The sequence below is a fragment of the Chionomys nivalis genome, chromosome 7 (assembly GCF_950005125.1).
Source record: "Chionomys nivalis chromosome 7, mChiNiv1.1, whole genome shotgun sequence".
NCBI lineage: Eukaryota > Metazoa > Chordata > Mammalia > Rodentia > Cricetidae > Chionomys > Chionomys nivalis.
This window is the reverse complement of record NC_080092.1, coordinates 37,205,492-37,233,457: the sequence shown is the minus strand read 5'-3', so window position 1 is coordinate 37,233,457 and position 27,966 is coordinate 37,205,492. Positions and strand designations below refer to the sequence as shown.

Below are 27,966 nucleotides of genomic sequence, written 5' to 3'. Positions count from 1 at the left end.
CATGCCCTGTGTGTCATCCACTTTGTTTCTAAATACAGGGGCCCTTTATTGGCATGGAGTTAGTCAGTTAGACTAAGGTGACTCTCCAGCAGGCCCAGAGATCTGCCAGTCTCTTCCTCCCTGGTGCTAGGATCAAGGCACGCTTCACCATGATTGCTTTTCATGCATTCTGGGATCAAACTCAGGTCCTCACACTGGGGTGACAAGCACTTTGTCAAACAAGTCACCCATCCATCCCTGTTTTCTTAACTTTTTATTAATTATGGGCTCACAGAAAGTTGCCAACTAGTTTGTGAATAAGCTATCATCCTCCCATGATTTTTTTAATTAATTAATTAATTTATTTTGGTGAGGGCTTGGAGCTGCTGACTGAGATTCTCACTCTTGACATGCCCCGGGCACACTAGCTTTTAGGAACCTCTCCAAAGTCCTGCTTTGGGTGGCTTCAGTGTGATTGTCAGTCCTGGTTTCTACAGGTACCAATGCCCAGGTGATGTACTCACTGACGGACTCTGCTGATGGCCAGTTCTCCATTGATGCCACTTCGGGGGTGATTCGTCTGGAGAAGCCTCTGCAGGTCAGATCAAACTCAGCTCTGGAGCTCACAGTCCAGGCCTCAGACCTAGGCATCCCAATACCACTCTCCACCTTGGGCACTGTCACAGTCTCCGTGGTGGGCCTGGAAGACTACCTTCCCATCTTCCTGAATGCAGAGCACAGCATGCAGGTGCCCGAGGATGCTCTGATAGACACGGAGATACTACAGCTGGCTACCCTCACACGCCCGGGCTCAGAGAAGACTGGTTACCGCATCACGGGTGGGAATGAGCAGGGGAAGTTCCGACTGGATGCTCACACAGGTGAGATGGGCCGGAGCCTGCTCAACCCTTTATTAGTGGGGTATACTAGTTTTTCATGTACAGGGAACATCTGTCCGCACAGCCTTCCCATCCCCTGCAACTGGCATCCTTTGATTATATATACACTGTCCACATTTCTCCATAGACCCATAAGCTGGGCCCTTTTTCCACATTGGGCTAGCTTACCTGAGAGGGTCATTATTCCCCCATAGCTTCACCTAGAACTCTGTCCGTGATCCTCCGTGATCCATTCAACCTATCTGGTGGTGGCTTCCTGGTCTCAGCCTAGCCCAAGAGGCTTGGCATGCCTCACTTCTTTCCTGAACCAAACACTTGCTAAAATCAAGTTTTCAAGTAGTGTGGGACTCGCTGCCTATCTTAAAACCACCCTCTCTCTGCCCAGCCAATCCTGACACCCCTGAATTTTCCTCTATGAACATGAGGAAATGCAGAATATGGAAACTATCTATTTTCTCCTCCTAGCTATGAAGTCAGAGTCAAACCCAAGGGGACCCATGGAAGGACCCCATTGCATCTCATGTAGAGTCCTCCCAGGCACGCCAAGGCACAGGACCTAGCTCCCAACCCCTCAAAACTCTGCCTTATGGTTCCAGCTGCCTCTCCTCCATCACTTCTTCTCTCCTCAGGCATCCTATATGTCAACGGGAACCTGGACTATGAGACAACTCCCAAGTACTTCCTGTCTATTGAATGCAGCCGGAAGAGCTCTTCCTCCCTCAGTGATGTGACCACCATTGTGGTTAATGTCACCGATGTTAATGAACACCACCCCAGATTCACCCATGACTTGTACACTGTGAGGGTCTTAGAGAACGCTGCTGTCGGTGATGCCATCTTGACTGTAAGGAAACCTGGCTTCACTCTTTGTGGGGCATAGTTTCTGGGGTGGCTCTTGCTTCACTCCCCCATAGGTCTTCAGTCATCATAAGCATAGATCATAAGCCAGTGCTCTATCATAAGTCAGCGCTCTATCGTAAGCCAGCGCTCTATCGTAAGCCAGTGCTCTATCATGAGCCAGCGCTCTGTAGTACATGACTTGTGACTCCTCAGGAAAACTGTGCCACACGTAAGTGTCAGGCTGATTTAATGGGGGCACAGGATTGGCAATATTCAATAGAAGAGCCCAAAAGAGGTTGACTCCAGAGGTTCACCGAATGCCTATGGCAGTCTATGCAGGGAGTGGCACGGAGTGCCAGTGGGTGGGAGATAGGAACAGAGTGCATACCACATTATATGTCTTTGCTTTTAAATATACAGTTGCTCTCTCCTTCCACGAAACATGTTCACGTTTAGTTCTTCAGGACTCCTCTCCATCTCCCGTCTGATCTCTCCTTGTCTCCGTATGCATCCTGGGCACTAAATGCAAATTAGGATTTGCCTTCCATTTCTTTGGCCATACCGTTCTTTCCTAAACACACCTCCACACTTCCTTGGCCATACCCTTTCCTCTGCCTGGATGTTCTTTCTATGCCCAGACCCTTCCCCATCCTCCAGAGCTCCCTGAATCTGCTTATAACCTTCCTGGATGTCAGTCCACTCTACTCCCATGAGGACCACCATGATGGGAATCACCCACAACACCAGACACAACACTTTCTAAGGGTGCACCATTTTATATGTTCCTTACATTCTGGCCTCCTGGAACCAACCCTTGTGCAACCTTGTCTCTGGGAGAGAATGGGTCGATAAGTGAATCCATGGCATACTGAGATCACAAGAAATTCTCTTGGGCTGGGGACTACCGACTCAGTGATAGTGGCTGGGGTAGGAACATCGCCATCATGCTCTGGGCTAAGACCCCTTTCTGGTCACTCTTGTGCCTGAATTCACACTCTCCCCTGCTACAGGTATCAGCATCTGATGGCGATGGCCCTGTAAATAGTGCCATTACCTACAGCCTGGTAGAAGGGAACCAGCTTGGACACTTCACCATCAACCCAAAGAAGGGGAAGCTTCAGGTGGCCAAGGCGCTGGACTGGGAACAGGTGAATCCAGGCTAAGCAGAAGCGTGGCCCTATGGCATGTCCAGAGGGTAAAGGGCAAACACACCCCATCCTGATATCCAGACAATCCCTAGAGTGATTCCTCTGTGAACTCTGAGGCAAGAGGCAGGCTGACAAGGCATCAATGCAGTGACCGCTACCATGGGCTGAGATCAGTTCCTGGCCTCAGGCCCTTTGCTGGATGCCTTAAGAGAATCTCACCATTTGATGCCCACAGCCATTCTAGAAAGCATGACCTGACTTTACCCTCTTCCCCAGCTCAGTCCCCTTCCCAGGGCCCCATAGTGAGGAGCTGCTGGGTTGCAAACAGCTCTCTGTCTGATTCTGACACCTGGATTCTAGTGCTATGGGAGGCCCCTCGGAGTAGGCAACACCCCAAGGGACAGACACCAGGGGCTTTATCTCTAATTTCCCCTCTGTGCATCTTGTCACAGACACCCAGCTATTCCCTGAGGCTCCGAGCCACAGACAGTGGGCAGCCCCCGTTGCATGAGGACACAGAGGTGGCTGTTGAGGTGGTTGATGTCAATGACAACCCACCCAGGTTTTTCCAGCTCAACTACAGCACTGCTGTCCAGGTAAGGGCATCCCGAACTTACCCTCCTCTTGTCTCCCTCTCAATGAGAGGAGCTTCCCGGGGATATCAGTCCACCCAACCAACTGATTTTTTTCCCTCTGCTGTCCCTAAAGGCAATACAGGGAACCAAAGGGGGCTATAGTTGAGGGACAGAAAAGAAACAGACCGCTTGTTAGGCTTTTATAGGACTGTTATCCTGTCTTATTTGGGGTTCATCACAGTCGTTGAAATGGGTAGAGTCCACCTCAGAGATTTCAGACATGAAGGTACATGGGGCAAGAAAGGCGGCATACTTCATGTTAATTTTCATATGTGAATCTAACTTTAAATATGTACATATATGTAGATTTGTGTGCATATATATTCACACATATAATGAAAGCAGAAAGGAGACTATTTGGGAAGGAGGAAGAACATTGAGATCGGGAAGGAAGGACTAGAAGTGTAGTAAGGAGGTGTATAAAAATAAGGTAAAATTATATGTGTGTGCACACACTCACATGCATGCATATATGTGCATATATAATATAATAAAGAAACCCATTATTTTGTTTTCTAGCTAAAAAATTAATGATTAAAAAATAGAAGTGCCACCACCATGCACCCATGGATTCTAAGCACTTGCAGTCTGTCGGCTGTAAGGTCAGGCACTGGCCTCCCCTATAGGATAAGGGTTTGACCCTCAGTGTTTAAGAGCCCTTCTAAGACCCAGTGCTGTATTCAGGGACACAGAGAAAAAACTACCTGGCCAGCATTCAGCCTAGGTCCAGTCTGTGGGCAGAGGGATAAGGACTGGTCCCTGGAAAGTGGGACCACAAAGGAGGGACCTGAGGGGCCATGACTTACACCGCTCTCTGGCTTCCTGTCGTTCTCGGTCACAGGAGAACTCCCCCATTGGCGTCAAAGTCCTGCAGCTGATCCTGGATGATCCTGACTCTCCACAGAATGGGCCCCCTTACTCCTTCCGGATCACTAAGGGAAACACTGGGTCTGTGTTCCGAGTGACGCCAGATGGATGGCTAGTGACAGCTGCAGGCCTGAGCAGGAGGGCCCAGGAGTGGTATCAGCTTCATATCGAGGTGGGTGCTGGGTGAATCTGAGCTAGTGTGTGTGGTGATAGCCTTGGAGACAGGACACCTGCTGGTAGACATTCTGGTGGTGTTTGAGTGTGTGTGGACCTGGCAGTGGACTAGGGACTTCACACTGAGCCCTGCAGAAATAATTTTCTCATCCTTGTGTGTGCATGTGTGTGTGCGTATCTGTAAGTTTGTGTGTATTTGTGTGTCTGTATATGTATGTGTATATGTGTCTGTATGTGCTTGTGTATATGTATGTGTCTGTGTGTATATGTGCATACATGGGCTTGACTATCCATGTGTGTACATGCATGTGGAGGCCCGAGGACATCCTTAGCATGGAATGTGAAGGGGATTGCTCCTTTACATGTGGGCATTCCATTCTGAGTATGAAAATAAACACTGAGTAGATAAAGGGGAGAGTCACATCTTAGGACTTAAGTCAATAAGGTAACAAGAGACTCAAGGCAAGGTACACACAGATATGTCACACGTGTGACATCTGAGTGGAGACCTGAAGGACCGTGGGCAGGAGAGTATTCCAGGCAGGAAGGATGGACAAAGACTCGAGTTGGGTAAGAGTTAGAGTGACCCGTGATCAAAAAATAGGAAGTGATGTCAGGAAGGAAATTGAAGCATAGATAAGACTGATCAATGATGGAGCAGGAGGATTGTTCATTTTATGGACCACTGATAGCTGAGGTCCAAACTGATATTTGACAGAAGTGCTGTCTAGTTCAGCAGATATATATGCTGCAGATATAAGCTCCAAACGATCAGACCTTTCACAGGTCTGGGGGCTGAAGGCCAAGATCAGAATGAAGTTGTGAGCAGACCCTGGTGAGAGACCTCTTTCTAACACAGCAGGAAGACAGCAAGCCAGTGGCAACTGCTTATAAAGGCACTGATGTTCCTTTAGCCAGAGGAGTGTTACCTCCCTGTAATCCTACCTAGTACTGGGTGGGCTGAGGCAGGAGAATTATAAGTATGAGATCAATCTGAGCTACAAATAGATTTCTAGGGCAGTCCGGGTTACATGTCTAGACCATGTGTTAAAACAAAGCAAAGGAGTTGCACACACCTATAATTTCATGACTTGGAAGGCTGAGACAGGAGGATTTGATTGTAAGTCCTCAGGCCAACCTGAGTTATAGAGCCAGATCGTGTCTTGTTTTTGTTTGTTTGTTTTTTAAAAAAAGAGGGTTTGTTGTTGTTGTTTTGTTTGTTTGTTTTTTTTTTAAAGGCAGTGATCATCTTCACGAAGGCCCCACGGCTCTGCTCTTATTTCCCAAAGGTTCCACTTATAAGCAATGGGAATTGAATTTTAACATTTGAATTTTGAAAGAACAGAAATACTAAGCGTTGGTGACGATTGAACCACAGCCGAGGACACTCTAAGCTAGTCTTGGCAAGCCAAGTTGAATAGGCACTCTAGTGTGTGTGTGTTTACATTTGTTTACATACTTGTTTGGCTCCGCTGGAACTGGAGTTTCAGGCGGTTATGAGCCTCCCACTGTGGGTGCTGAGAACAAAGCTTGGGGCCTCCACAGGAGCAGCAAGCCCTAACCCCTGCGTCGTCTCTCTAGCCCCGATTTTCTTACATAAGTAGATCATTCCACCCTTGTTTAAAGTCTCCACGAGCTTTTCACAGCTGTGACATGAGCCCCAGCCTTGTGCTCCTCAGCCCATGGTGGAGCCAGCATTCCCCCCATTTGCTCCAGCGCCTTCCTGTTTAACTGGGAATGCCACTTCTTGCCCACCCCAGGGGCCCTGCCACACTCCCCCCATTCAGAGATGCCTTCCCTTTCACCTGACCTAAGTCAGACCCCTCACTGTCTTCTCACCCTGTCTGTCTGTTTTCTTCACTGCATCCAAGCCCATAGCCTCTTACATGGTTGATCACTCACACTGCCTGTCCCGATTACAGCAGAGGCCCCGCACAGAAAGTACTCATCTGGCCCAGAGAGCGAGTTCTCACTCCTGCTCCGATGTGTAGGAAAGACAGTCCCAGAGGGGCTCTCCTTCAGCGAGGTAGCAGCCGTGGAGGGGCGTGAAGACCTCTTGGAGGTGCCTGCTGACTTAACCAAGTCTGGGCCGGAGATGGGGGGTAGAGGGCTCAGAAGGGAAGAGGTCTGAAAAGATGGGCCTGTGCTGGAGAGTTGGCTCAGTCAACACACGCATGTACACACAAATAAGCACATACACGTGTGTGCACGCATGTGGAGGTTCAGTTGGAGCGATTTAAGAAGAGACTCAGGGCCCATGAGGCTTGGGAAAGTTGAGTTGTTTTACTGTTTCCCTGTTTTCTACAAAACCTTAAGAAAATTTCCAGCGCATCCTTGGGCTTTGGAGTTGACCTTTTTCCAAGCATGGCAGTGTGCATCACCTGTCTCGGCGGGTGTGGGGAAGAGAGACTAGGTTGGTAGGGGGAAGAGCTCAGCTGGGCATAGAGACACTGCAGTCTGTTGGGTACCAACACTGTTCGTCTTACCCACAGGCTTCAGATAGTGGCCTCCCGCCCTTGTCATCTTCCACACTGGTCAGAGTACACGTGACAGAGCAGAGCCGCTACCCACCCTTCACACTCCCACTGGAGATCTTCATCACAGTGGCAGAGGAGGAATTCCAGGGTGGCATGGTAGGTAAAATCCATGCCACAGACCGAGACCCACAGGATACACTGACCTACAGCCTGGAGCTAAAGGAAAGCCTGGGCAGGTTCTTCTCAGTGGGTGCATCAGACGGCAAGATTATCGCCTCCCAAGGACTGCCTCGTGGCCGATACTCCCTCAACGTCACAGTCAGTGACGGGACCTTCACCACCACCTCTGGGGTCCACGTCCATGTGTGGCACATGGGGCAGGAGGCTCCTCCGCAAGCCGTGTGGCTGGGCTTTCATCAGGTCACTCCTGAAGAACTGGTGAGCGACCACTGGCGCAACCTGCAGAGATTCCTCAGCAATACCCTGGACATCAAACGAGCCAACATCCACCTGGCCAGCCTGCAGCCTGCAGAGGCCACAGCGGGGGTGGATGTGCTTCTGGTCTTTGAGGGGCATTCGGGAACCTCCTATGAACTCGAGGAGTTGGCCTCTGCCATAGTTCATTCAGCCAAAGAGATGGAACACTTGGTGGGGATTCAGATGAGGTCCGCTCTACCTGTGGTGCCATGCCAAGGGCCAAGCTGCCAGGATCAAACCTGCCGAGAGACAGTGTCCCTGGAGCCCAGGATTGGGCCCACTTACAGCACAGCCCGGCTCAGCATCCTGACACCACGACACCATCTGGGGAAGAACTGCTCCTGCAATGGTAAGGCCTGGGGCTGTGTTGCTGGGCCCTGGCTGCTGGCCTCTATGTGAACTCCCACAGAGGTTTATAGCATGGCTATAATCAAACTACATGCCACAGCAGACCAGCATAACATTGGGAGTGATGCCCCAAAGTTTAGTTGTGGGGCACTAACCAAATTCTCTCCACTTTTTGGTATTTTGAAAGTAACCGTCAAGTAGAAAAGACACAGTAGCTAAAAGCATGGACCGGGGCATCAGGCTGCCACGGTCCACATCTTTGCTCTGCCGCTGTCCAGCCAGATGACTGGAGGGAATTCTTTGAACCTCTCTATGCCTATGGGCTTTGCTATTATAAAGACTGAGTTTAACATATCAGGTACTCTTGGAAAAGAGCCTGACAGAGGATAGCTACTGAAGACATGTCAGTTACTGATGCCCCTGCTGCCAACCCCACAGCCTGCTGGTATCAGCTTAAAAAGTAGACCCAATATAGGTTCACACCCCAGCCCCATCGCTTACTAGTGGTGTGTCCTTGGGTATAAAGTCTGTAAAGTCCACCGTCTCCTGCTGCCCATCTATAAACAGCACTCCTCCCTTCAGCTGGTTTAGGGACTAAATTACATATAGATGTAATAGTGTGTAGCCCATGGCTGGCCACAGTAAGTCCAGTAAGGTACTGACTGTCACTCACATGGGAGTAGACAGTGCTATAGAGAGCCCGCTGTGTGCAGGCTCCATGTGGGTCATCAGTTCCTTCTGTGTGAAAGGCAGGTGCTGTTTTGCCTAAAACTCTCCAGCCTCCAATAGAGGCCAGGTTATTCAAGCCCCAGTGTGTCCTATTCAGAGCTTAAACTCTGCACTAAGCGAACCCAGGAATTCAGCTTTCTGAAAAGACTCACCCAGTACCCCCGGCATGAAGACCCACACCCTGGGCCAGTTCAGCTTTGTCAAAAGGAAACTGACGAAAGCTGGGAAATAGTTCAGTTGGTAAATTGCTCATATTCCAGTATGGGGATGTGAGTTTAGAAGCCTAGCTTCAGATACAGAAGTGGGTACCTGTAATGCCCTGCTGGGGAGGTGGAGACAGGAGGGTCTCCAGGACTCGCTGGCCAGACAGCCCAGCCAGATCAACCAGCTCTAGTTCAGCCAGGGGCACTGGCTTAAAAAATAAAGGGAAGAGCAATTGAGGAAGAGAGCGGATGTCAACCTCTGGCCCTCACATGCACACACACACACACAAACACACACATGCACACATGTGCACACACACTCACGAAGTGACATGGCCTGACCTACCTTTGAGGGACCCATCCAGCTTGCATTAGGGAGACTGTGGTTCAGATTTAGAGACTGCCAGGGAACAGTGGGCCTAGGCTAGAGGGTAAGGGAGTCCCCTCTCTGCCTTCTGCCCCAAGGCCAGCTGAAGGCTCCCTCTGGGCCATCTGGCAGCAGACAGCAGAAGTTCTAGAAGGTAGTCCTACTATGCACAGCACCGGGGAGGGTGTGCTCAGAGACTGCTCTGTGCATGCTGCTAGACGTTTTCATTGCAAAGCCTCCAGGGAGCCCTTTCTTGGGCATTCAACTGGAAACCCGTGGTCCCAGAGCTGCACTTTGAGAAACCCTAGCTGGGCTTGCTGACTGCCAGAATCACTTGGGAGACGGCTGTTTTGTTAACGTTTTAGAAAAGTAGGACACCCCCAAAATGAATGTATGTGTTGTATGCAAGCACCTCCGTGTGTTTTCCAAAATCCAATGTATCAGCGTAGCTTGAACCTCAGTCAAGGTTTAAAATGCCACCAGCATCTTGAAGGGAGGCTTCCTTCCTCAACACCTGCCATGGGAAGATTTTTTAAATTTTTGGCTGGCCTTCAGCTGGCTGAATAGCCAAGCATGACCGTGAACTCCTGATCCTCCTGCCCCCACCTCCTAAGTGCTGGGATTATGGGCACGTGCCACTGTGCTCAGTTTTGTAGTGCCAGGGATGGAGCCCTCCAGATACTCTACCAACCCAGCCACATCCCTAGCCCCACCTTGAGCATTTGAAGCAGACTGTACCAAAAGGACATCTGGGATGCTATGTTTTGAGTCCCCAGCCAGTCTGGCCACATTTGCGAATTCTTGGTCTGAACCAATTTCCGTCTCCCGTCCATTAGCATCCACCACAATGGAAAGACCAGGTTGGGGGGGGGGGGTTAGATTTCATGTGTGATAGAATCTTTGTGCCTTGGGATTCCTTGTACCTCAAGCTGCAGCCCAACCCTTCCTTTCTTCCCCTCTCCTACAGTCTCTCTTCCCTGAATATCATGAGCCTACGTCATTCATTCTTTGTCCTGAGGATGAACAGGCAACTTCTTCACACTGGGGGACCGGGAGCATCATAGTTGAGTCCAGGATGAGGGAAGGGGTTGTTTATGTGACATCACACTTCCCAAAGCACACATTTCCAAAGATTACCACCTAAGCATGCATTGAGGTCAAACAAGCCAAGCTAGGGACCCACATCCCACCCCTTGCCCAGGTAAAATCTGGCTGAGGAACTCGGCATTAGAAACCAGTAACCAGACTAGGGGATGCTGGACTTGACAGAAGCCTAGATCCCTCCATCCATCGCTGGCCCCTTTTCATTATGCGTGGCTCTGGAAAAGTCATCCACTCCACCCAGCCTGGGCTCTTCATGTAACAGATGTGAGAAGTGGCCTGTTTGTCACCCAAGGGTCAAATAAAACAAAGTCAATCTAAGGGATCTGTTACACTTCAAGGATGGTGACACCTCGGGTTCCTTTGCAGGTACCACCTTGAGGTTCAGTGGCCAGAGCTACGTGCGGTACAGGCCCCTAGAGGCTCGGAACTGGCAGGTCCACTTCTACCTGAAAACGCTCCAGCCATGGGCTGTTCTAATGTTCACCAACGAAACAATCTCTCTTTCCCTGAAGGTAAGGCGATGCCCACCAGAGTGGCTGCCATGGGCACTCCGTACTGGGAAGATGGGGGTACTCTGAGGATGTCTGGTGAGCCAATTCCTGGCAAAGAATCCCCTCGTGGCTTTTAAGGGTGCTGGGTGTGACTATCAGCCATAACACACAGGGCACGGGACTCTCTGCCACAGCCATTCTACCTGGAGATACACATCCCAGGTTATCCGGGGATGGGGCTGCTTGCTCAGTGGGATGAGAGATCCCTGGAAGATAGCGAGAGAAATGTGAGCCCACACAACTCTGGCCCTGTGAGAATGTTTTTAGTGTGTGTACAGGAAGAGCCAGTATGTCTCACAGTAGGTGTGTGTTGGCGGGGCTGGGTGCAGGATGGCTTCCACTGGGAGTACTCAGATGACAAACCCACGGCAAAGCCTCGTGGAATCACAAGGAAAACATACTAATTTATGCTCGGTCCCTTGGTGCTTCCTATGAAAGGGACGTTGTTCGCTTCCTGGATTAACGATTCCATCACAACCACTGGGCAACTATTTCCGTGAATTCAGTTTGCTCAACACATATCTGCTAAGCACGGGCACTGGGTGACAGGGTGACAGACTTTGTTCTGTGCACTTGAATCCATTGGTGTACGGGACTGAAATCCCTCTTGGAGTTTTTGTTAAGCACAAAGGAGACTGGTGATAAAACACAGAGATTTCAGAGTTTGTTTGAACGTGGGAAATCCTGAAGGCACAGGAGATGGGAGGTGCGGGGCAAAGAGGTGGTCAGGGAGGTGGTGATGAGCGGTAATTCAAGGAGGATGAAGAAATGCATGAGATATATTTCCTATTGCTGTGACAAAGTTCCTCACGCGAGCACTTCAAGAATAAATGCCTTGTATTTTCTTTTTTTTTTTTAATTATTAAAGATTTCTGCCTCTTCCCCGCCACCACCTCCCATTCCCTCCCCCTCCCCCAATCAAGTCTTCCTTCCTCCTCAGCCCAAAGAGCAAGCAGGTTTCTCTGCCCTGTGGGAGGTCCAAGGACCACCCACCTCCATCCAGGTCTATTAAGGTGAGCATCCAAACTACCTGGGCTCCCACAAAGCCATTACGTGCAATAGGATCAAGAACCCATTGCCATTGTTCTTCAGATCTCAGTAGTCCTCATTGTCCATTATGTTCAGCGAGACCGGTTTTGTCCCATGCTTTTTCAGTCCCCGGCCAGCTGGCCTTGGTGAGTTCCCGATAGAACATCCCCATTGCCTCAGTGTGTGGGTGCACCCCTCGCAGTCCTGAGTTCCTTGCTCGTGCTCACTCTCCTTCTGCTCCTCCTTTGGATCGTGAGACTTCAGTCCAGTGCTCCAATGTTGGTCTCTGTCTCTGTCTTCTTTCATCTCCTGATGAAGGTTAATATTCAGAGGGATGCTTATATGTTTTTCTTTGGGTTCACCTTCTTATTTAGCTTCTCTAGAATCACGAATTATAGTCTCAATGTCCTTTATTTATGGCTAGAAACCAAATATGAGTGAGTACATCCCATGTTCCTCTTTTTGGGTCTGGCTTACCTCACTCAGGATAGTGTTTTCTATTTCCGTCCATTTGTATGCAAAATTCAAGAAGTCATTGTTTTTCACTGCTGAGTAGTACTCTAATATGTATATATTCCATACTTTCTTCATCCATTCTTCCATTGAAGGACATTGCCTTGTATTTTCAAAAGGTGGGAAAGGCATGTTAGTGGGAGTGGGAGGCGGCTGGTCACGTGGCATCCATAGTCAGGAAGCAGAGAGACGGATGCTGGTGCTCAGATCTCTTTCTCCTTTGACCCAGCCCAGGACCCCATTCCCACATTCAAAGAGGGTCTTTGCACCTTGGTTAAGTCTTTCTAGAAACTCCTTCATAGACACACCCAGATGTGTGTGTCCATGGTGATTCTCAGTCCCATCAAGTGGAGAAGATGGTGAGGAAACATCACAGGGAAGCAGCTCCATGGCCATGTCAGGAGTCATGGCCAGTTAGATGAACAACAAGAGGCTGTTGGCATTCTTAAACAACAGCCCAGAGTCCCACACAGCTCCAGTGACATGAACAAGGTGGACAGACCTCATGGTTGGGGTCTAAGGTGTAATGGAATGTGGGGGCATATCACTGAAGGTCTCAGCAGCCCTTCAAAGGACTTTGCTTTCATCTGAGCAAACACAGCAATCTTATTGTCACCATGGCGCCTGCATTGAGAACAGAGTTTATAGGAAGAGAAACAGAAACAGAGAGACCCAGCCAGGAGGCTGAAGCAATAACTCCGGTGTTGTGAGGGTGGCTGTGGGGATCAGGCTGATGACAGTGGGCTGTGAAGAAAGTGTCAGATTCAGGAAGGAATTTCATGCCAACAGCCTTTTCCAATACAGAGGGAGTAGAAAGAGCATGGGGGTGCAGTTTGGCCCAAGCCACTGGAAGGGTGGAGTTGCTGCCGACAGACCTGGGGAAGGGTGTGGGTAGTAGAGGAGGATGGGGAATATTGTGAGCTCAGGTTAGATATATGGCCTTGAAATGCCCATGAGGCTTCCAGAAGCCAGCAGAATCAGTCTAGTGCTGTGAGAGAGGTCTGGGCTGGGCTGGGCTGGGGAGACACGGGGTCAAAGCACATGCATGCTACTGAAAACCAGGAGGCTGCGTGAGAGCACTAGGGAGGGCAGCTCAGAAAACAGGCTGAGGAGAACCCTGAGGGCACAGCCCATGAAGAAGGCAGAAAGAAGACAGGGGGTCGACAGAGGACACAAAGCATGAACCTTCAAATAAAACAGAATAACGTATCCAGGAAGACAAGTGAACTTGGATCAGAAAGAAGCTAGAGGTATGGCTTAATGGGGGAGAGCTTACTTAGTGTGGGCAAGACCCTGGATTTATTCTAAGAGGAATAGGGAAGAGGAAGAGGAGGAAGAAGGAAAAGGAGAAAGAGGAGAGGAGGAGGAAGTAAAGGAGGTGAAGAAAGAACAGAAGAGGAAGAGGAGGAGGAATAGTGGACAGAAGAGGCAGTGATTAGCTGAGTGGCCATCTGCTGAGAGCAGAGCAGAAGGGAAGGTTCATCATTTGACTCAGCAACCCAGAGCACTCGACACCAGTGGCTTTTAGCACAGGACACATGGGTCCATTTGGGAGCCAAGGAAGAAAATGATTCCAAGCTTAAGACAACTTACTTCTTTTAAGATAGGAGGACTGACTGTGTTTGTGCACCAGCTGAGATGATCCAGTGGGGAAATGGACACGATGCAGTTGCAGGAAAGAAGGGAGGCCAGAGAACCTAGTGTTGAAAGAGGTGACAGGGACATGGATCATTAGAGGGACCAGCTTTAGCTGAAGAGGACAGTTGTGATGTCAGAGAGCCTGCCAGCACCTCTTGTGACTTCGGCAGGAAACAAGGCCATCAGCTGTGAGTGCTGTCTTAGGAGAGAAGTGCTCAGTCACGACGGGTTGATCGGATGCTGGGCAGCCAGGGGCTCATCTGTGCTAAGGGTCATGGGATAAAAGCTGGGCATAGAAAGACATCATTTTCTCCAACTATGTTCAGATTTTTCTAAAGGAACTGAAGGAACTGACTTGCCCATAATAAACAGTAAAATATTTGATCCCAAGCACACCTAGATATTATTTTATTTATTTTCTTTTTTCTTTTCTTTTCTTTTTTTTTTTTTTTTTTTTTTTTTTTCCAATACAACATCAACACAGGTCTGAATATTGAATTGGAGGCTTGCCGGTCAAGAACACCCTCACTTAAGCTACATAGCCCAGCTGTTCTTTCTCTGTTTGGAAGCAGGGTCTCTCTATGTACCTCAGGCTGGCCCAGTGTTCTATAACCATGTCTACCTGTTGAGAGTAAAGCTAACTAGAATGTTCTAAGCCAGACATTCTCCATCATTTTAACTTTGAGAATTTATGTGTGTGCAAGCACATGTTCAGAGGCCACAGGGCAACCCTGGGTGTTGCTCCTTGGGTACCATCCACCTTGGTCATTTCAGTTTCTCACAAGTCTGGAGCTCAACACCTAGGCTAGGCTAGCAGATCCATGCACAATTGCTCGAATGATCAAAACCACAGGGTCCTGTCAGTAAGGTTTCTTTGGGCCTCAGGTTTCTCAGCTGTCAAATGGGATCTTGATCAACCGAGAGAATATGGTGAGGACTGGGATGGGATTCTGGGGGTGTTTGGATTCTTCAGAGGCAATGTCAGAAGCATTTAGAAATGCTTGAAAATGGGGACGTGGCTCTCAATTGGTAGACCACGTGTCTGTCATGCAGGTAGACTTAGATTCAACCCCCAGCACAGTGTAAATGAGATATGGTGGTGAACAACCATAATGCCAGCAAATTAGGAGGTAGAGGCGTGAGGATCAGGAGTTCAAGGTCATCCTTGGCTACTTAGCAAAAAGGGATGAGAAAACAACATTCGCACTCTGGCAACTGAAGGCCGATCAGCGGAATTACAGAATTCTTGTTGTGCTCTCTTTGCAGCTGACCAATGGCTTCCTCCAGCTGGAATATGGCTGTCCAGGTGGTTTCTATGGAAACCTTTCTTCCCAGCATCCTGTGAATAATGGACAGTGGCACTCCATGCTGTTGGAGGAGAGGGATGCTTCTGTTCATCTATTGGTCGACACCACAGACAACACCTCCCTTGTCATCCCAGAGGAATGTCGGAGTCTGAGGACAGAAAGACAACTACTGCTGGGTGGCCTTGTCCCCTCAAATCCTTCCTCGAATGTTTCCTTGGGCTTTGAAGGCTGCCTGGATGCTGTTGTGGTCAATGGTGAGAGGTTAGAGCCACTTGGCCACGGAAAGAAGACGGTGGGCTGGCTGGAGAGACAGGCCCTCACCCAATGCTGCTGGCCCGGTACTGCCTGCAGCCAGAACCCATGCCTCAATGGCGGGAGCTGCTCCCCTGCCCTTGGATCAGGTAAAGACTGAGATGGTGACCCCAAGGTTTATTCCAAAGACCCCTGATTGTGATGCAGCCCTTGTGTCTCACTGTAGCGTCGACAGGGTAGGGTCTCTCACCACAGCCCAGGGTGATCTTGGGCCAGCCACAGGTATCTAGCAGACAAACGGTTCTTGAACTGCAGCACAGAGGCGCAGGTATCCCTGGAGCCCCGCTCACTAGCTGGTCGCTCACTCACCTTCTCTCTCCCCTAGGCTACCTGTGCAGATGCCCCCCTCAATTCTCTGGAAGGAACTGCGAACATGGAAGGGAGAACTGCACTTCTGTGCCCTGCCAGGAAGGTGGCACATGTGTCTCCTCCCCAGAAGGCACTTCTTGTAACTGTCCTCACCCTTACACAGGTGACAGGTAAGCCCAGAAAGGCCACATGCTCTGGCTCTGTACCCTGGAGCAGTAGGGAGTGAGCTTTGCTTTCTGACCTCTAGAGAGGTCAACGTGAGTCCAGAAGCCAGGCCTCTGGCCCTTTCCTCCTGTGACTTCCTGGCGTCAGGACACTGCAGGAAGGAATGCTCAAGGAAAAGGTCATTTCCAAGACCCAATTCCCAACCTTCTGAACCAGACCCACAAATAAGGGGCCTGGAAGCCACAGATCTTACCAGCTCTTAGGGCATATCAACCCTGGATGACATCGGCAGAGAAATGGCTGCATTTGCTTTCTGCCGTGTGTCCCAGACACACTTTGGGAAACTGATTCTCCTGGGCCTAGGAACAGCTATGTTTCAGACTCCCACCCTGCAAATCTCTGCACCCTGCCGCCGACTAGGCTAGGTCATGAGGGTGCTGGCAAAGGAGAAACATTTTGGAAACCTAGAAGCAAGGCATTTGAACCAGTGTCTAGTGTTGGAACACCCAAGCTTGGGAACGTGGATTACAACATACCCTGTCTTAAAAACAAACAAACAAACAAAACCCCTCAATGACATAGTCCTGCCACCATTTTGTAGATGGGGAAACTGAGACCCAGAGAGGGAAAGGGCTCATCCAAGATCACCCAAACGTGCCAATGACTCAAGTCCTCCTCAGCAGCCATTGGTCTTGCTCCGATCACTACCTACTTGGGCGTAAGGATGTCACTCATCAAGGTCATTGGAGGGTGGGTGGGAGCAAGCCAGGAAAGTGGCATTTGTATTTTAGAAGAGGAACTTGGAGGGAATGCAGCATCGCACTTCAGAACAAGCTGCTTGTGGTGAAATTCTTAGCACTGAGATATATTTGGGACTCAGCTGGGGTCGGGGGGAGGGTGACTTTTCTCCCAGATCCTCCAAAGTGGAAACCTTGCAATATATGTTCTCTAAGGGCCTTACGTCAATGCCAAGTTGAAGCTAGCCTGGGAGGCCGCACAGTGTCTTCGTTTCTTTTCCCGGTTGCTGATAAAATATTCTGACTAAAGCAACTTAAGGGAGAAAGGCCTTATTCGGGCCCACAGTTCACAGGTACAGTCTGTCATGGTGAGGAAGCCGAGGGGGCAGGAGCTTGAAGTAGCTGGTCACATGAACTTCCACAGTCAGGAAGCAGAGAGAGATGCATGCATGCTGCTGCTCAGTTCCTTTTCTCCATTGGTACAGCCCAACATCCTAGCCAGGGAATGGTGCCACCCACAGTGGGCATGTCTTCCCACCTCAGTGAATGCAATCATAGTAATTCCACACAGGTATGCCCACATAGCCTCCGTCTCAGGGATGATTCAAGATTCTGTCAGTTTGACAAGTAATACTTTCTCCAAGCAGATGTAGCATGTAACACAGCTAAGCAGTGCAGGACCATGCTGGCACAGGTAGCCTCCCTGCCCATCTCACACTTGCACACACTTTTGTGTATCTAGGGATACATGCACCCAACAACATGAAGGGGTCCAGAGGAGGATGCCTAATGTTCTAACTCCGTCATCACTCTCTACCTTATTCTCAAGAGACAGTCCCACTGGATTGGGGGCAGGGAGGCGGCAACAAGACTCAATGATCGGCCTGTCTCTGCCCCTCACAGTTTGGGGCCAACACAGCCAGTTTTGGCTGCCAGTGATTCAAACCCAGTTCCTCATGCTTGAACAATAAGTGTCCTTACTCATTGAGCCATGTACCCGGCCTCAGGCTGCACGCAAGCACACACAGACTCACTAGTGGGGCTGGTTCTGATATCAGTGTGTTGGTGTGTTTGACGATTCCCTTTGACTTTTGGTAGGAAGTCACGTGATTGGGGGTGAGAACCCTATCCCAGAGGACAGTTAGCGGGCTGGAAAAATAGCTCAGGGGTTAAGAGCATTTATTGGTCTTCCAGAAGACCTGGGTTTGATTCCCAGCACCCACATGATGGCTCACAAACAATCTGCAGAATCTTATTCCCTCTTCAGGCCCCAGAAGGCATCAGGCACACACACGATCCACAAACATACATGCAGACAAAATATTCCTACATTAGACAAATAGCTCTCTAAACGGGGACCTTCAAATGTCTGCTAAGTACTTCTCCGTCTCTGCAGGTGTGAGATGGAAGCACGGGGTTGCTCTGGAGGACACTGCCTCATTACTCCTGAGATTAAGAGAGGGGACTGGGGACAGCAGGAGTTTCTGGTCATCATGGTAGCCCTGCCTCTCATCATCATTGTCACCGTGGGGCTCCTCCTCTACTGCCGTCGCTGCAAATCTCACAAGCCGGTGGCCATGGAGGACCCAGACCTCCTAGCCAGGAGCATTGGTGTAGACACCCAAGCTTCACCTGCCATTGAGCTCGACCCCCTGAGCACCAGCTCCTGCAACAACTTGAACCAACAAGAGCCCAGCAAGACCTCAGTTCCAAGTGAACTTGTCACCTTCGGAACTAGCTCTAAACAGCGGCCGATGGTGTGCAGCGTGCCTCCCAGGCTTCCGCCAGCCGCTGTCTCCCCACACCCTGGCCATGAGCCCATCATCAAGAGAACTTGGTCAGGCGAGGAACTGGGTCAGTATAACCAGAAGCTCTGTTGCTCAGGGATGGATGGAAAGGTGGGAGCCCCAAAACATTCTCTTGGTATACACATTGGCATGCAGTGGAACAGCCACTGGTCAAACCAATCCCTGGGTGTAGGATGTGAAGGGATGCGTGTCAGGTGACAGTGCATAGACAACTGGAGAAGATGCCAAATCTCTTGGCCCAGAGTTTGTGGCTCATCATGCCTGTTCCATGACCAACTTCTCTTAATTCCCAAGCATACCATGGGACTGGTGTTCATGTCACGAAACGTAGACTTGAATGGTCTTGGGTAGACTTGGGGATGAAGGGGGGACGTCTGCACCTTTGTGTTGTTCTGGAAATGGAAAAGGTCCCGGCCATCCAATCTGGAAGTGAGGCTTGGCTGGCCAAGAGTAGGGAACCAAAGCCCCTCTCGTCTTTGGCTGAGAAGGAGGTAGATTTGTGAAGCACTTTCTGTTTATCTGCTGTGCTCCCCAGCAGTTACAACAGGTCCGGTCATGGTATATGTCACTGAGGTCATAAATGAAATGAGTTGCTCTCAGTGGCAGAGGTGGGGACTCCTTCCAAGCCTCACCTCATTCCACCATCCCCTGGGACAGACACGGTGCCATCACCAAGTCCACACTGTGCATCTGTTTCCTTCAGTTCAGAAATGAAACTCCCCAGTCAGTCTTGGGAAGAGTTGCAACTGTCGGGCAGCAGTGTGGATGTCCACCGTTCTCTCTAACCCTCCCTTCTCCCTGGTACAGGTTGGCAGTAGAGATCTATCTGCAAGGTGGGCTGGCTTTGAGTCTAACCTCGGGGCTTCCACTTGTCCTCACTGCATTGTAGATTCATCCAAGCTTCCACAGACAATACGCACAGACGGGTCACGAGTCCACTAGCTCCCTGGGCAATCCCCACCAAATGTCAAGTCATTGATAGCCTCTGTCCAGCTTGCTCTAATGACTACCATGGAAACACAGACTCACCAAGTCTTACTGTTCTCTTTCAGTATACCCAAGCGGAGCTGCGGTCTGGCCCCCAACTTACTCCCGGAAGGAGCATTGGGAATACCCACACCCCGAAGCAATGCAGGGTCCTCTGCCACCCTCTCCTCACCGCCATGTCAGCCCTGCAGTGATGCCAGATCCCACGGGTCTCTATGGCGGCTTCCCTTTCCCGCTGGAACTGGAAAACAAGCGGGCACCCCTCCCACCCCGTTACAGCAACCAGAACCTGGAGGACCTGATGCCTCCACGACCCCCAAGTCCCCGTGAACACCTGCTTGCCCCCTGTCTCAACGAGTACACAGCCATCAGCTACTACCACTCCCAGTTCCGCCAGGGAGGGGGTGGGCCCTGCCTGGCCGAGGGGGGCTATAAGGGAGTGAGCATGCGCCTCAGCAGAGCCGGCCCCTCCTATGCAGACTGTGAGGTAAACGGTGGACCGGCGACAGGCCGGAGCCAGCCTCGTGCACCCCCCAATTATGAGGGCTCGGACATGGTAGAGAGTGACTATGGGAGCTGTGAGGAAGTCATGTTCTAGCTTCCGGCTCTCAGAGGAAGGCACGGGGAGTCCCAGGCCCTGCACTGTCTTCTAGTCTCATGGGGAGGAAGTTGGGTGTGACTGGGAGAGAGTAGGGAGCCACCGCATCCCCAGTCCAGAAGGCCATCTCTTCGAATGTGCTCTTCGGATCCGCAGCTTGTCCTTCAGGGTGGAGGGAAGCTGAGGGTAGAGCTGTAAAAAGAGCGGTGGGGCCCCCGGAAAGGTGCACGCTGGGGTGAGACCTAGGAGGGCAATCCCTCAGGTGGATGGTCTCCCAGCCCCAACAAGAAAGAGCGCCAACCACTGGCTCAGCATATTTGGGCCACGTTCTCGGAGCTGCTCTCAGGCCCATAGTGCGGGAGCCAGGTCTGTGCCCAACAGGCAACCATGCATGCATCTGCTGTGGAGGGAAGACCCAGGATCTTCTGAGATCCGTGTGGTGACCTCTGGAGGAGCTGAAGGGTGAGCAGCCTTCCAGCAGGTACTCCATCACCTGAGTATCAGCTTGATGTGTTCGTTTGGGCTGTCTATGCCGAGTGTCTCAAGTCAGCGCCATCCTGAGCACTGGGAGCAATAGCGTCCTTGGGAGATGAGTCACTTAGACCTCCAACTCCCGGAAGTCTTGTTGCTGAAGCTTCAGAAGGACTTGTCCCACCTCTGCTAGTGGGATCTTGCCCAGAACCTTCTGCGTTGAAGAATTTAGATCTTGTGTAATGCCGAGTTAATTGTCTCAAGTTTCCCAGGCACTTTTGGCCAAAAGCAAGAAGGAAGAAGTTCATTTGAAAAACTCTTAGGCACTTTTCAGCCTTGCTGTCTGGATGTGTTTTCCCAAAGGGATTCTTCTTGTCTGGACACAAGGAACTCAACTTATTCAGGGCCAGGTGAAGGTGGAGAGCCAGCCAGCAGATCCAGGCCAGACACCCTGCCCCCTCCCTCCTCTTCCTTGCAGATGCCTGCCAATCAAGTGTTACCCACGCTGATTCAAGCCTACGGATGGAGGGTCAGGGTGGGCACATGTCTACACATATGCGTACCCATGGACAGTGTGTATGTGCACAGGTGTAGAAAGTTATGTAGCTCGGAGTAGCAGAGACCGGAAGCCAGGGAGGCCTGTGGTGGCCTGAGCAACTCCGTCCTCTGCCAGTCCTTCTCTGGTCCACTGCCTTTTCACGTGTGTGGTTTTCAAGTCAGAAGTCAAAAGGAAGAGTCGCAGAGATTCTCACCCACAGGGCTGTCCACGAAGACAGCTGTGTGGGGAGGATGCACTAGTGTGTCCCGTGTGACTGTGGGTGTGAGTGACTGATTGCACGAGTGGCTTTGTTGGCCATTTGATTTTTTTTTTAACAATAAATATCTTTTTTACTGTTATTTTCTGTGTCACTTAGAATTGCTTCAGGCTGGGTCAGGGTCAGGTCCAAGTCCAGGTTCATAAAGAATTTAGAAGCTCAAGGGCTCTTCACCTGATACCTGCTAAACCAGACTCTTGAGCTTAACCAGACATGCAGTCAGAGGTCTGAGTAGGGCCCAGGACACTATTTTGGAGAAGCGCCTCTGATTCCAATATTCCTTCTCAAGTTCTTCAATTAAAAAAAGATCCCCATTATTATTATTTATAATCTATTTGCATGTGTGTTTGGAGGTCAGAGGGCAACTCATGGGAGTTAATTCTCTCCTTCTGTCATGCAGCTCCCAGGAATTGAACTCAGGTTGTCAGGCTTGGTGGCAAGCGCCCCTACCAACTGAGCTATTTTGCCAGCTCCAGGTGCATTTAAAGATGAGGAAACTAAGGTTCTGGGGCATAGGCTGTAAGCAGTAGGCATGCCAAAAGCCCAAGGCTCAAGTTCAGTTCCCAGCACGCATGGGATGGCCTCAGTAGGAGCCCCACTATCACAGTCTTAACTACTGCCCCACTGCTTTATGGTACTTCTCTTGGGAGCTGTCATGACCTGAGACTGGAAAGCCCAGAGATTGCTAGTGTGAGACATCCAAGCGGACTGGGGTCTCTAGAGTCAGGCAGGTAGGCTTCTTGCCCGGCTCCATTGCACACTAAAACATTCCTGAGCAGCTTCACTTGACTCTTGTTTTAAAGACATGTTTTGAGAACGTCTTTTTAGCCCCCAGGTTGCCCAGGCTATAAGCAGCCCAGTTCAGTATGCAGCCAAGGACGGCCTCAAACTTCCCATCCTCCTGCCTCCATTTCCTAAGTACTGGGTGTAGGTCATTATGCCCAGTTTATGTGGTCCTGGAATAGAACCCAGGCCTGCATGAATGCTAGGCAAACACTCTACCAACTGAGCCGCATCCCCAGTTCTTGTCAAAGAGGACCTCAGTAGGCCTTTCACAGCACAGTTGCGTGGAAAACAGGAAGTATCAACCAAGTTTTGACATAGGTGACCAATGTAGGCATGCCGCTAGCCTAAGTCCACAGCACAGAGTAGGCTCACTCCTGGTGGGGTAATGGGACACCCACCATGATGGTATCATGTGGAGCAACTTAGCTGATCTAAGAATTCTGCTAGTCACCCCGTCTCCTAGGCCCTGGCAGCCACTGACATGTCTCCACAGTTCTGGCCTTTACAGAAGGCCAGAGTCAGAACCACACCTCAAGGGGCCATTTCAGATCATAGCATTTTGCTGTGTAGCACTGGGAAGCATACATTTATGTTCCCACCACTTCTACTAACTGGGAAGCATACATTTATGTTCCCACCACTTCTCTATGTGGCTAGACAGCATATCTCCTTTTGACATCTGTGCCATGGTTCGGATACAGCAGTTTGTTCATCCACTTGCCTACTGGAGAACATCTCAATTGCTTCCACGTTTTAGCTGCTAAAGCCACATGAGCTGGTGTTTCTGTCATCAGGTTTTCGGTTCCTTCGGGAAAATGTTAGAGTGTAGTTGGTTTGTAAGTAAGACAGTAAAGAGTAGGTTCAGTTTTATAAGAAGCTACCAAAGCATCTGTACTGTTTGCATTTCTAGTAGCAACGAGGGAGCATTTCTGTCTACCACATCCTTACGGCAAACAGCATGGCTGTCCTGCCTTCAGTCTGGGCCATTCTCCTAAGCATGCGATGCTGTCTCGGTATTTGTCCGAATATGTATTTCCTTGACGGCACATGATGTAGAGAGTCATTGTGTTTATTTATTTTTTTTGCCATCTTCAGATCTCCCCAGTGAGATGGCTGTTCAGGTCATTGGCCCAGGGTTGGTTTGTTTTGTTGTTGTTGTTTTGAGACAGGATCTTTCTGAAACAGTCCTGGAACTCACTCTATTGACCTGCCTGCCTCTGCCTCCTGAGTGCTGGGATTAAGGATGTGGGCCACCACCACCCAGCCATTGGCCCAGTTTTAAAAGTCAGGTTGTGTATTATCTTTTTGTTGAATTTTAAGAGTTTATTACCTATTTTGGATAAGCAGTTCTTTGCCCAGGAAGATTTTTTGTAGATATTTCCTCCAAGCCTGTGCCTTCCCCCCCACTTAATATGCACATGGCAACTTGAGTGTCTTTCATAGAAAATTTCTCGCTTTCTGTCTCTTCCTGTGTCTCTGTCTCCCTGTGTCTCCGCCTCTCTGTGTCTGTCTCTGTCTCTCTCTCGATAGGCCCACCATTTAGCCCAGCTGGTCTTGAACTTACCTATGTATCCCAGACTGGCCTCACACTTTGATCCTCCTGCCTCAGCTTCTCAAATACTGGGATTAGAGCACACATTACAAAACATGGCAAGTTTTAATTTTAAGGCAGTCTGACTTAGCAATTCTTTTCCTCATGTGTGGAACATTTGGTGCTGTGCCTAACTATCCAGATGCACACATCTGGGCAGATCGGAGGGCAGAGAAAGGAGAATACTGCTGTACTGCTGGCTTCTACTTTCCCTGTTCTATTCCCAGTCTGAAACTCCACCCTATGGGATGGTGCCATCCACAGACAGGGAGAGTCTCCTACTTAGTTAAACCTCTTTGGAAACCCCCTCAAATGCATGCTCAGTATGTCTCCTGATTCTTAAAACAAAGTCAGTTTTAAGATGCTTTGTACTTTTTTTATGATATCTTCTATGGTTTTACAATATCCTTTATAGTTTTATGCCCTACTAATGGGCCTGAATCTCACTCAGCTCTCTAGATGTAGACGCCCAACCTTCAGTGCCATTTGTTGAGAAGACCATCTCTGCACCCGTGACTCCCTTTACTTCTTTACCAATAGTCCTACTGGGCTTCTTATTTTTTATGTAAACAAAGGCAGTCAATAACATCACACTGGTTCCTATGATGGCTAATATTGGCAACCCGATGAGATCTGGAGTCAATTCAAAGACATCTCCAGGGTGGGTTTGTCCTCCTCAGTTAAGCCACTTCGGAAATTCCCAAGACATGCCCAGAGGTGTGTCTCCTGAGTAATTGTAAATCTAGCCAGGTTGACAGTAAAGGTTGACCATGTGAATAGCAGTGGTAGCTAGATCATAACAATTGTCACAGAAGGACACCAAGAGTTATTATTTTTGTTTTCCTTTTTTTTTTTAAAATGTTTTTTAGACAGGATCTCATGCAGCCTAGGCTGACCTTGAATGTGCTATGTAGCTAAAGATGACCTTGAACTTCTGGTCATCCTACTTTTACCACCACACTGGGCTCACACAGTACTGGGGATCAAATGTCAGGTCAGCAGTCCATCAGGAAAGCTACATCCCGGCCACCAGTTACTTTCTTCTAACACAAGCAAAATAACTATTCGGATAAAAAGAACTGTGTTTGGGAAACACTGAAACCTTGGACTTTACGCCAAAGTCCACAGAGTAGCACTATGGCTACCCCCAACCCAAAGACCCAAACCCCTCCCTTCCTTCATGCACCTTCCCAGATTGGCCACCAGAGGGCTCTCTGGCCTTCAGAACCAATCCTCCCATCAAACTTGGGCCCACAACTGCTTCAGGGCAAAGGACAGTCATTTGTCACTGCAGGATACAGACAGTTAGTAAGCTGCCATATTGGTGTTGACTGACAGCCTGGGCTGCCTCCTGAGATGCAGGAGGAGTGCTCTTTGGGACCCAGGTCAGCAAAGACAAGTCTAGTATTTTCTCAAATTCTCCAATAAACCTCTAAGGCCCCAGCCAAGGAAACTGCTTGGTGAGATTAACATGAAACTAAAAGACATAATAAAAGCAACTTACCTGTCCAGGACACCACTCACTATAGGTTACACTGAATCCCCAAACCAATTCAGGGACAAGCTCACCCCTAGGGCATATGATGAGGAAGGGAGGCAGTCTCTTAGAAGCTGAGGACTTAAGCAAGGGGCCAAGTGCAGAGACCCTCATTATCCCCAGGCATTGGTTCTAGGGCCCACCAAGGATACCCAACTTTGGAAGCTTCAGCCCCTTGCATAAAACAGTGTGCTATTTGCCTGTAACCTACACAGGTCTTTCTACATACTCTACACCCTCTCCAGACTGTTTCTCATACCTAAGATCATGTGGATGAGAGGTGAGGGAACCACAAAATCTATACATGTTCAAAAGGTATAATTTTTCCTAGTATTCTTATGTTGAGTTGGTTGAATCTACAGCTGAGATACCTATAAACCATGAAGGGTTGATGGAGTCACATCTCCCTAGCACAGGTAAGTTATAAGGCGCATCAGATAACAGCACGTAGCTGGGGAAGGAGCCATAAATTCCCACCAAACTAGCCAGGGAAGATTCCAGAGACAATTCAGTCAGCTGGTTTGGGTGGTAAGAGTAGAGGCCCAGATTGAGCAGAGACAAGGGCAGCCTGCTAGGTCAGGAGCCAGCAATGAGAAAGCACAGGGACTGGGAAAGTGGACAGCAGGGTCATTCTCACAGGGACTAAAAGGGTGGGAACAGAGCACAGTGGAGGTGGTCTAGGTACCCAGCAGGTCTGTGGGGGCAGACAGGGAGGCTTCTCTGTGCTCACTGAGGGAGGGCAGATAAGAAGGGAAGAAAGCAGGAGCCTCGGATCTCCAGGGCAAAGACATGAGGTGAGAGACCTGGCTAGTTAGAAAATGTGGATCTTGGGTAAGATTTTAAAACCTCTTAATATTTTTGTTTGCAAAGGGCATATTGCCAGAAGTTTCTTTCACTGTCTCTGAATATTAAATGAGATGCTGTATAGAAAACTGTTGACTGTCATTGACTAAAATAAAATAAAAAAAAAAAGTCCCAACCCACTATTCTACCCTTACCACCGAAAAGGCAAACTGTGTGGTCCCCACAGCCACACACCTTTGTTCTAAGGTCAAGGGCAGAGTGTTGTGGGGAGAGGGGAGGTTACAAAATGCTGGACCTGGGGAGCGGACTCAATGGGTAAGAACACTTGCTGCACAAGCAGGAGGATCTGAGTTCAGATCCCCAGAGCCCACGTAAAAACCTGAGGGAGCCATGTACATGCTTTTAGCCGCAGTGTCACGGGGCAGAGACAAGAGGATCCCTGCATCTGTCTAGCTGCCCGCCCAGCTCCAGGTTCAGAGACCCTGTCTCTAGGGAGTAAGCAGGATGCCTAACATCCAGGCCTGCACACTTGCATGCACATGCACACACACACACACACACACACACACACGCAATAAACAAATAAGTGAACATTTAAGACCAAGGCAATGTTATACATTTTTATTGATGGTCTCAATTCATCAAGTTGTACATTGAAAAACTGGCAAATTTTTCTTAATGTAGATTAGAATCCATGTTTTTTGTTTTTTTTTTTCCAGAAAGGTGAAGGAGATTAGCGGTCATGGTCTAGGAAAGCGCGCCATTCAAGGTTCCCAGTCTCCAAGCACATCCACAAAAGGGTAGCTGTCTACCTAGAAAACCAGGGTCAGCTCACTGTCACCCACATGTATGTCTCTATCAGAGCAACAGGCTTAGCTTGAGGGACCTGGAGATCTGGGAGCCACAAGACACAAATGACACCTTGATGTGCATCATGTAAAGTGCTTTGACTTCTTCCAACTAACATTTCCAAAAATATTTATAAACCTTTTCATCTTTTTTTGCTACTCCCTTTACCCTCAAAACACCCTCCCCCCAGGCTGGAAGCGAAGAGAAGAGGCAGGTATCTTGAGAAGCACTTGAATTCTGGCACCAAAACCCACTGTGTTGCAGTTCCTTGTACCAGCCGGTGGCCAGTGTGTGTCTCGAGGCCTTGGGGTTGACTCAGTCTATGTGCACACACAGAGCCATGGACCAGATTATGACATCAGTGATGGGGCACATACACAACAGTGAATTAGGAGCCACCTCAGTTAGGGTAAGCAAACTCTTCTTGTATACAGATAGCGTGCATGCATAAACACAGATTTCAGAGAATTGGCTTGGCTGTGGCAGACAGGAATAAAATTCCCAAGGCGGGCTGGTCTCAGCCAGTTGTGGAGGGTCAGAAGTTGACACTACGGCCTAAGACAGGATTCCTCCTTAGGGAAGCCACAGTTAAGAGTCAAGATGAAGCTACCTACTAGCAAGGGCAATCTGTACTCAGCCAACTGCTGTAGATGCTAACATTTGCAAACACCTAGGCTCTTATGCACCCCCAAAACCAAGTTGATACCTAAAACTACCTACTGGCATATGCAGAAGGCATTGGAAATTTCTACCCAGGATTCCTGGGGAATGCTAAGTTGGTTTAGGAAGGAGGATTGTTTAACAGAAAAAAGTATCTATAGACTCTTTCTCAGATCCCCTCCCTCCAACAGATGGTCCTATCCCAAGTGATTTTTTTTTGAGTGTGAAAACAAAGACACAGATTGCAACCTC

General features: G+C 49.5%; 1 protein-coding gene across 3 annotated transcripts in view; it reads left to right on the top strand.

Annotated features, from left to right (window-relative positions):
• Positions 1-21,563, top strand: part of Fat2 (FAT atypical cadherin 2) — an 85,588-nt gene extending 64,025 nt beyond the window's left edge. For all 3 annotated transcript variants that reach the window (XM_057774816.1, XM_057774815.1, XM_057774817.1), the window contains 11 exons: positions 477-860; positions 1,508-1,722; positions 2,729-2,866; positions 3,319-3,462; positions 4,343-4,540; positions 7,035-7,845; positions 10,614-10,759; positions 15,245-15,686; positions 15,923-16,076; positions 18,205-18,662; positions 19,669-21,563. In XM_057774816.1, the coding sequence (XP_057630799.1) occupies positions 477-860; positions 1,508-1,722; positions 2,729-2,866; positions 3,319-3,462; positions 4,343-4,540; positions 7,035-7,845; positions 10,614-10,759; positions 15,245-15,686; positions 15,923-16,076; positions 18,205-18,662; positions 19,669-20,201 (3,623 nt within the window). In that variant the 3' untranslated portion in view covers positions 20,202-21,563. The remainder of the gene's footprint in view (positions 1-476; positions 861-1,507; positions 1,723-2,728; positions 2,867-3,318; positions 3,463-4,342; positions 4,541-7,034; positions 7,846-10,613; positions 10,760-15,244; positions 15,687-15,922; positions 16,077-18,204; positions 18,663-19,668) is intronic.
• Positions 21,564-27,966: the final 6,403 nt, after the last annotated feature.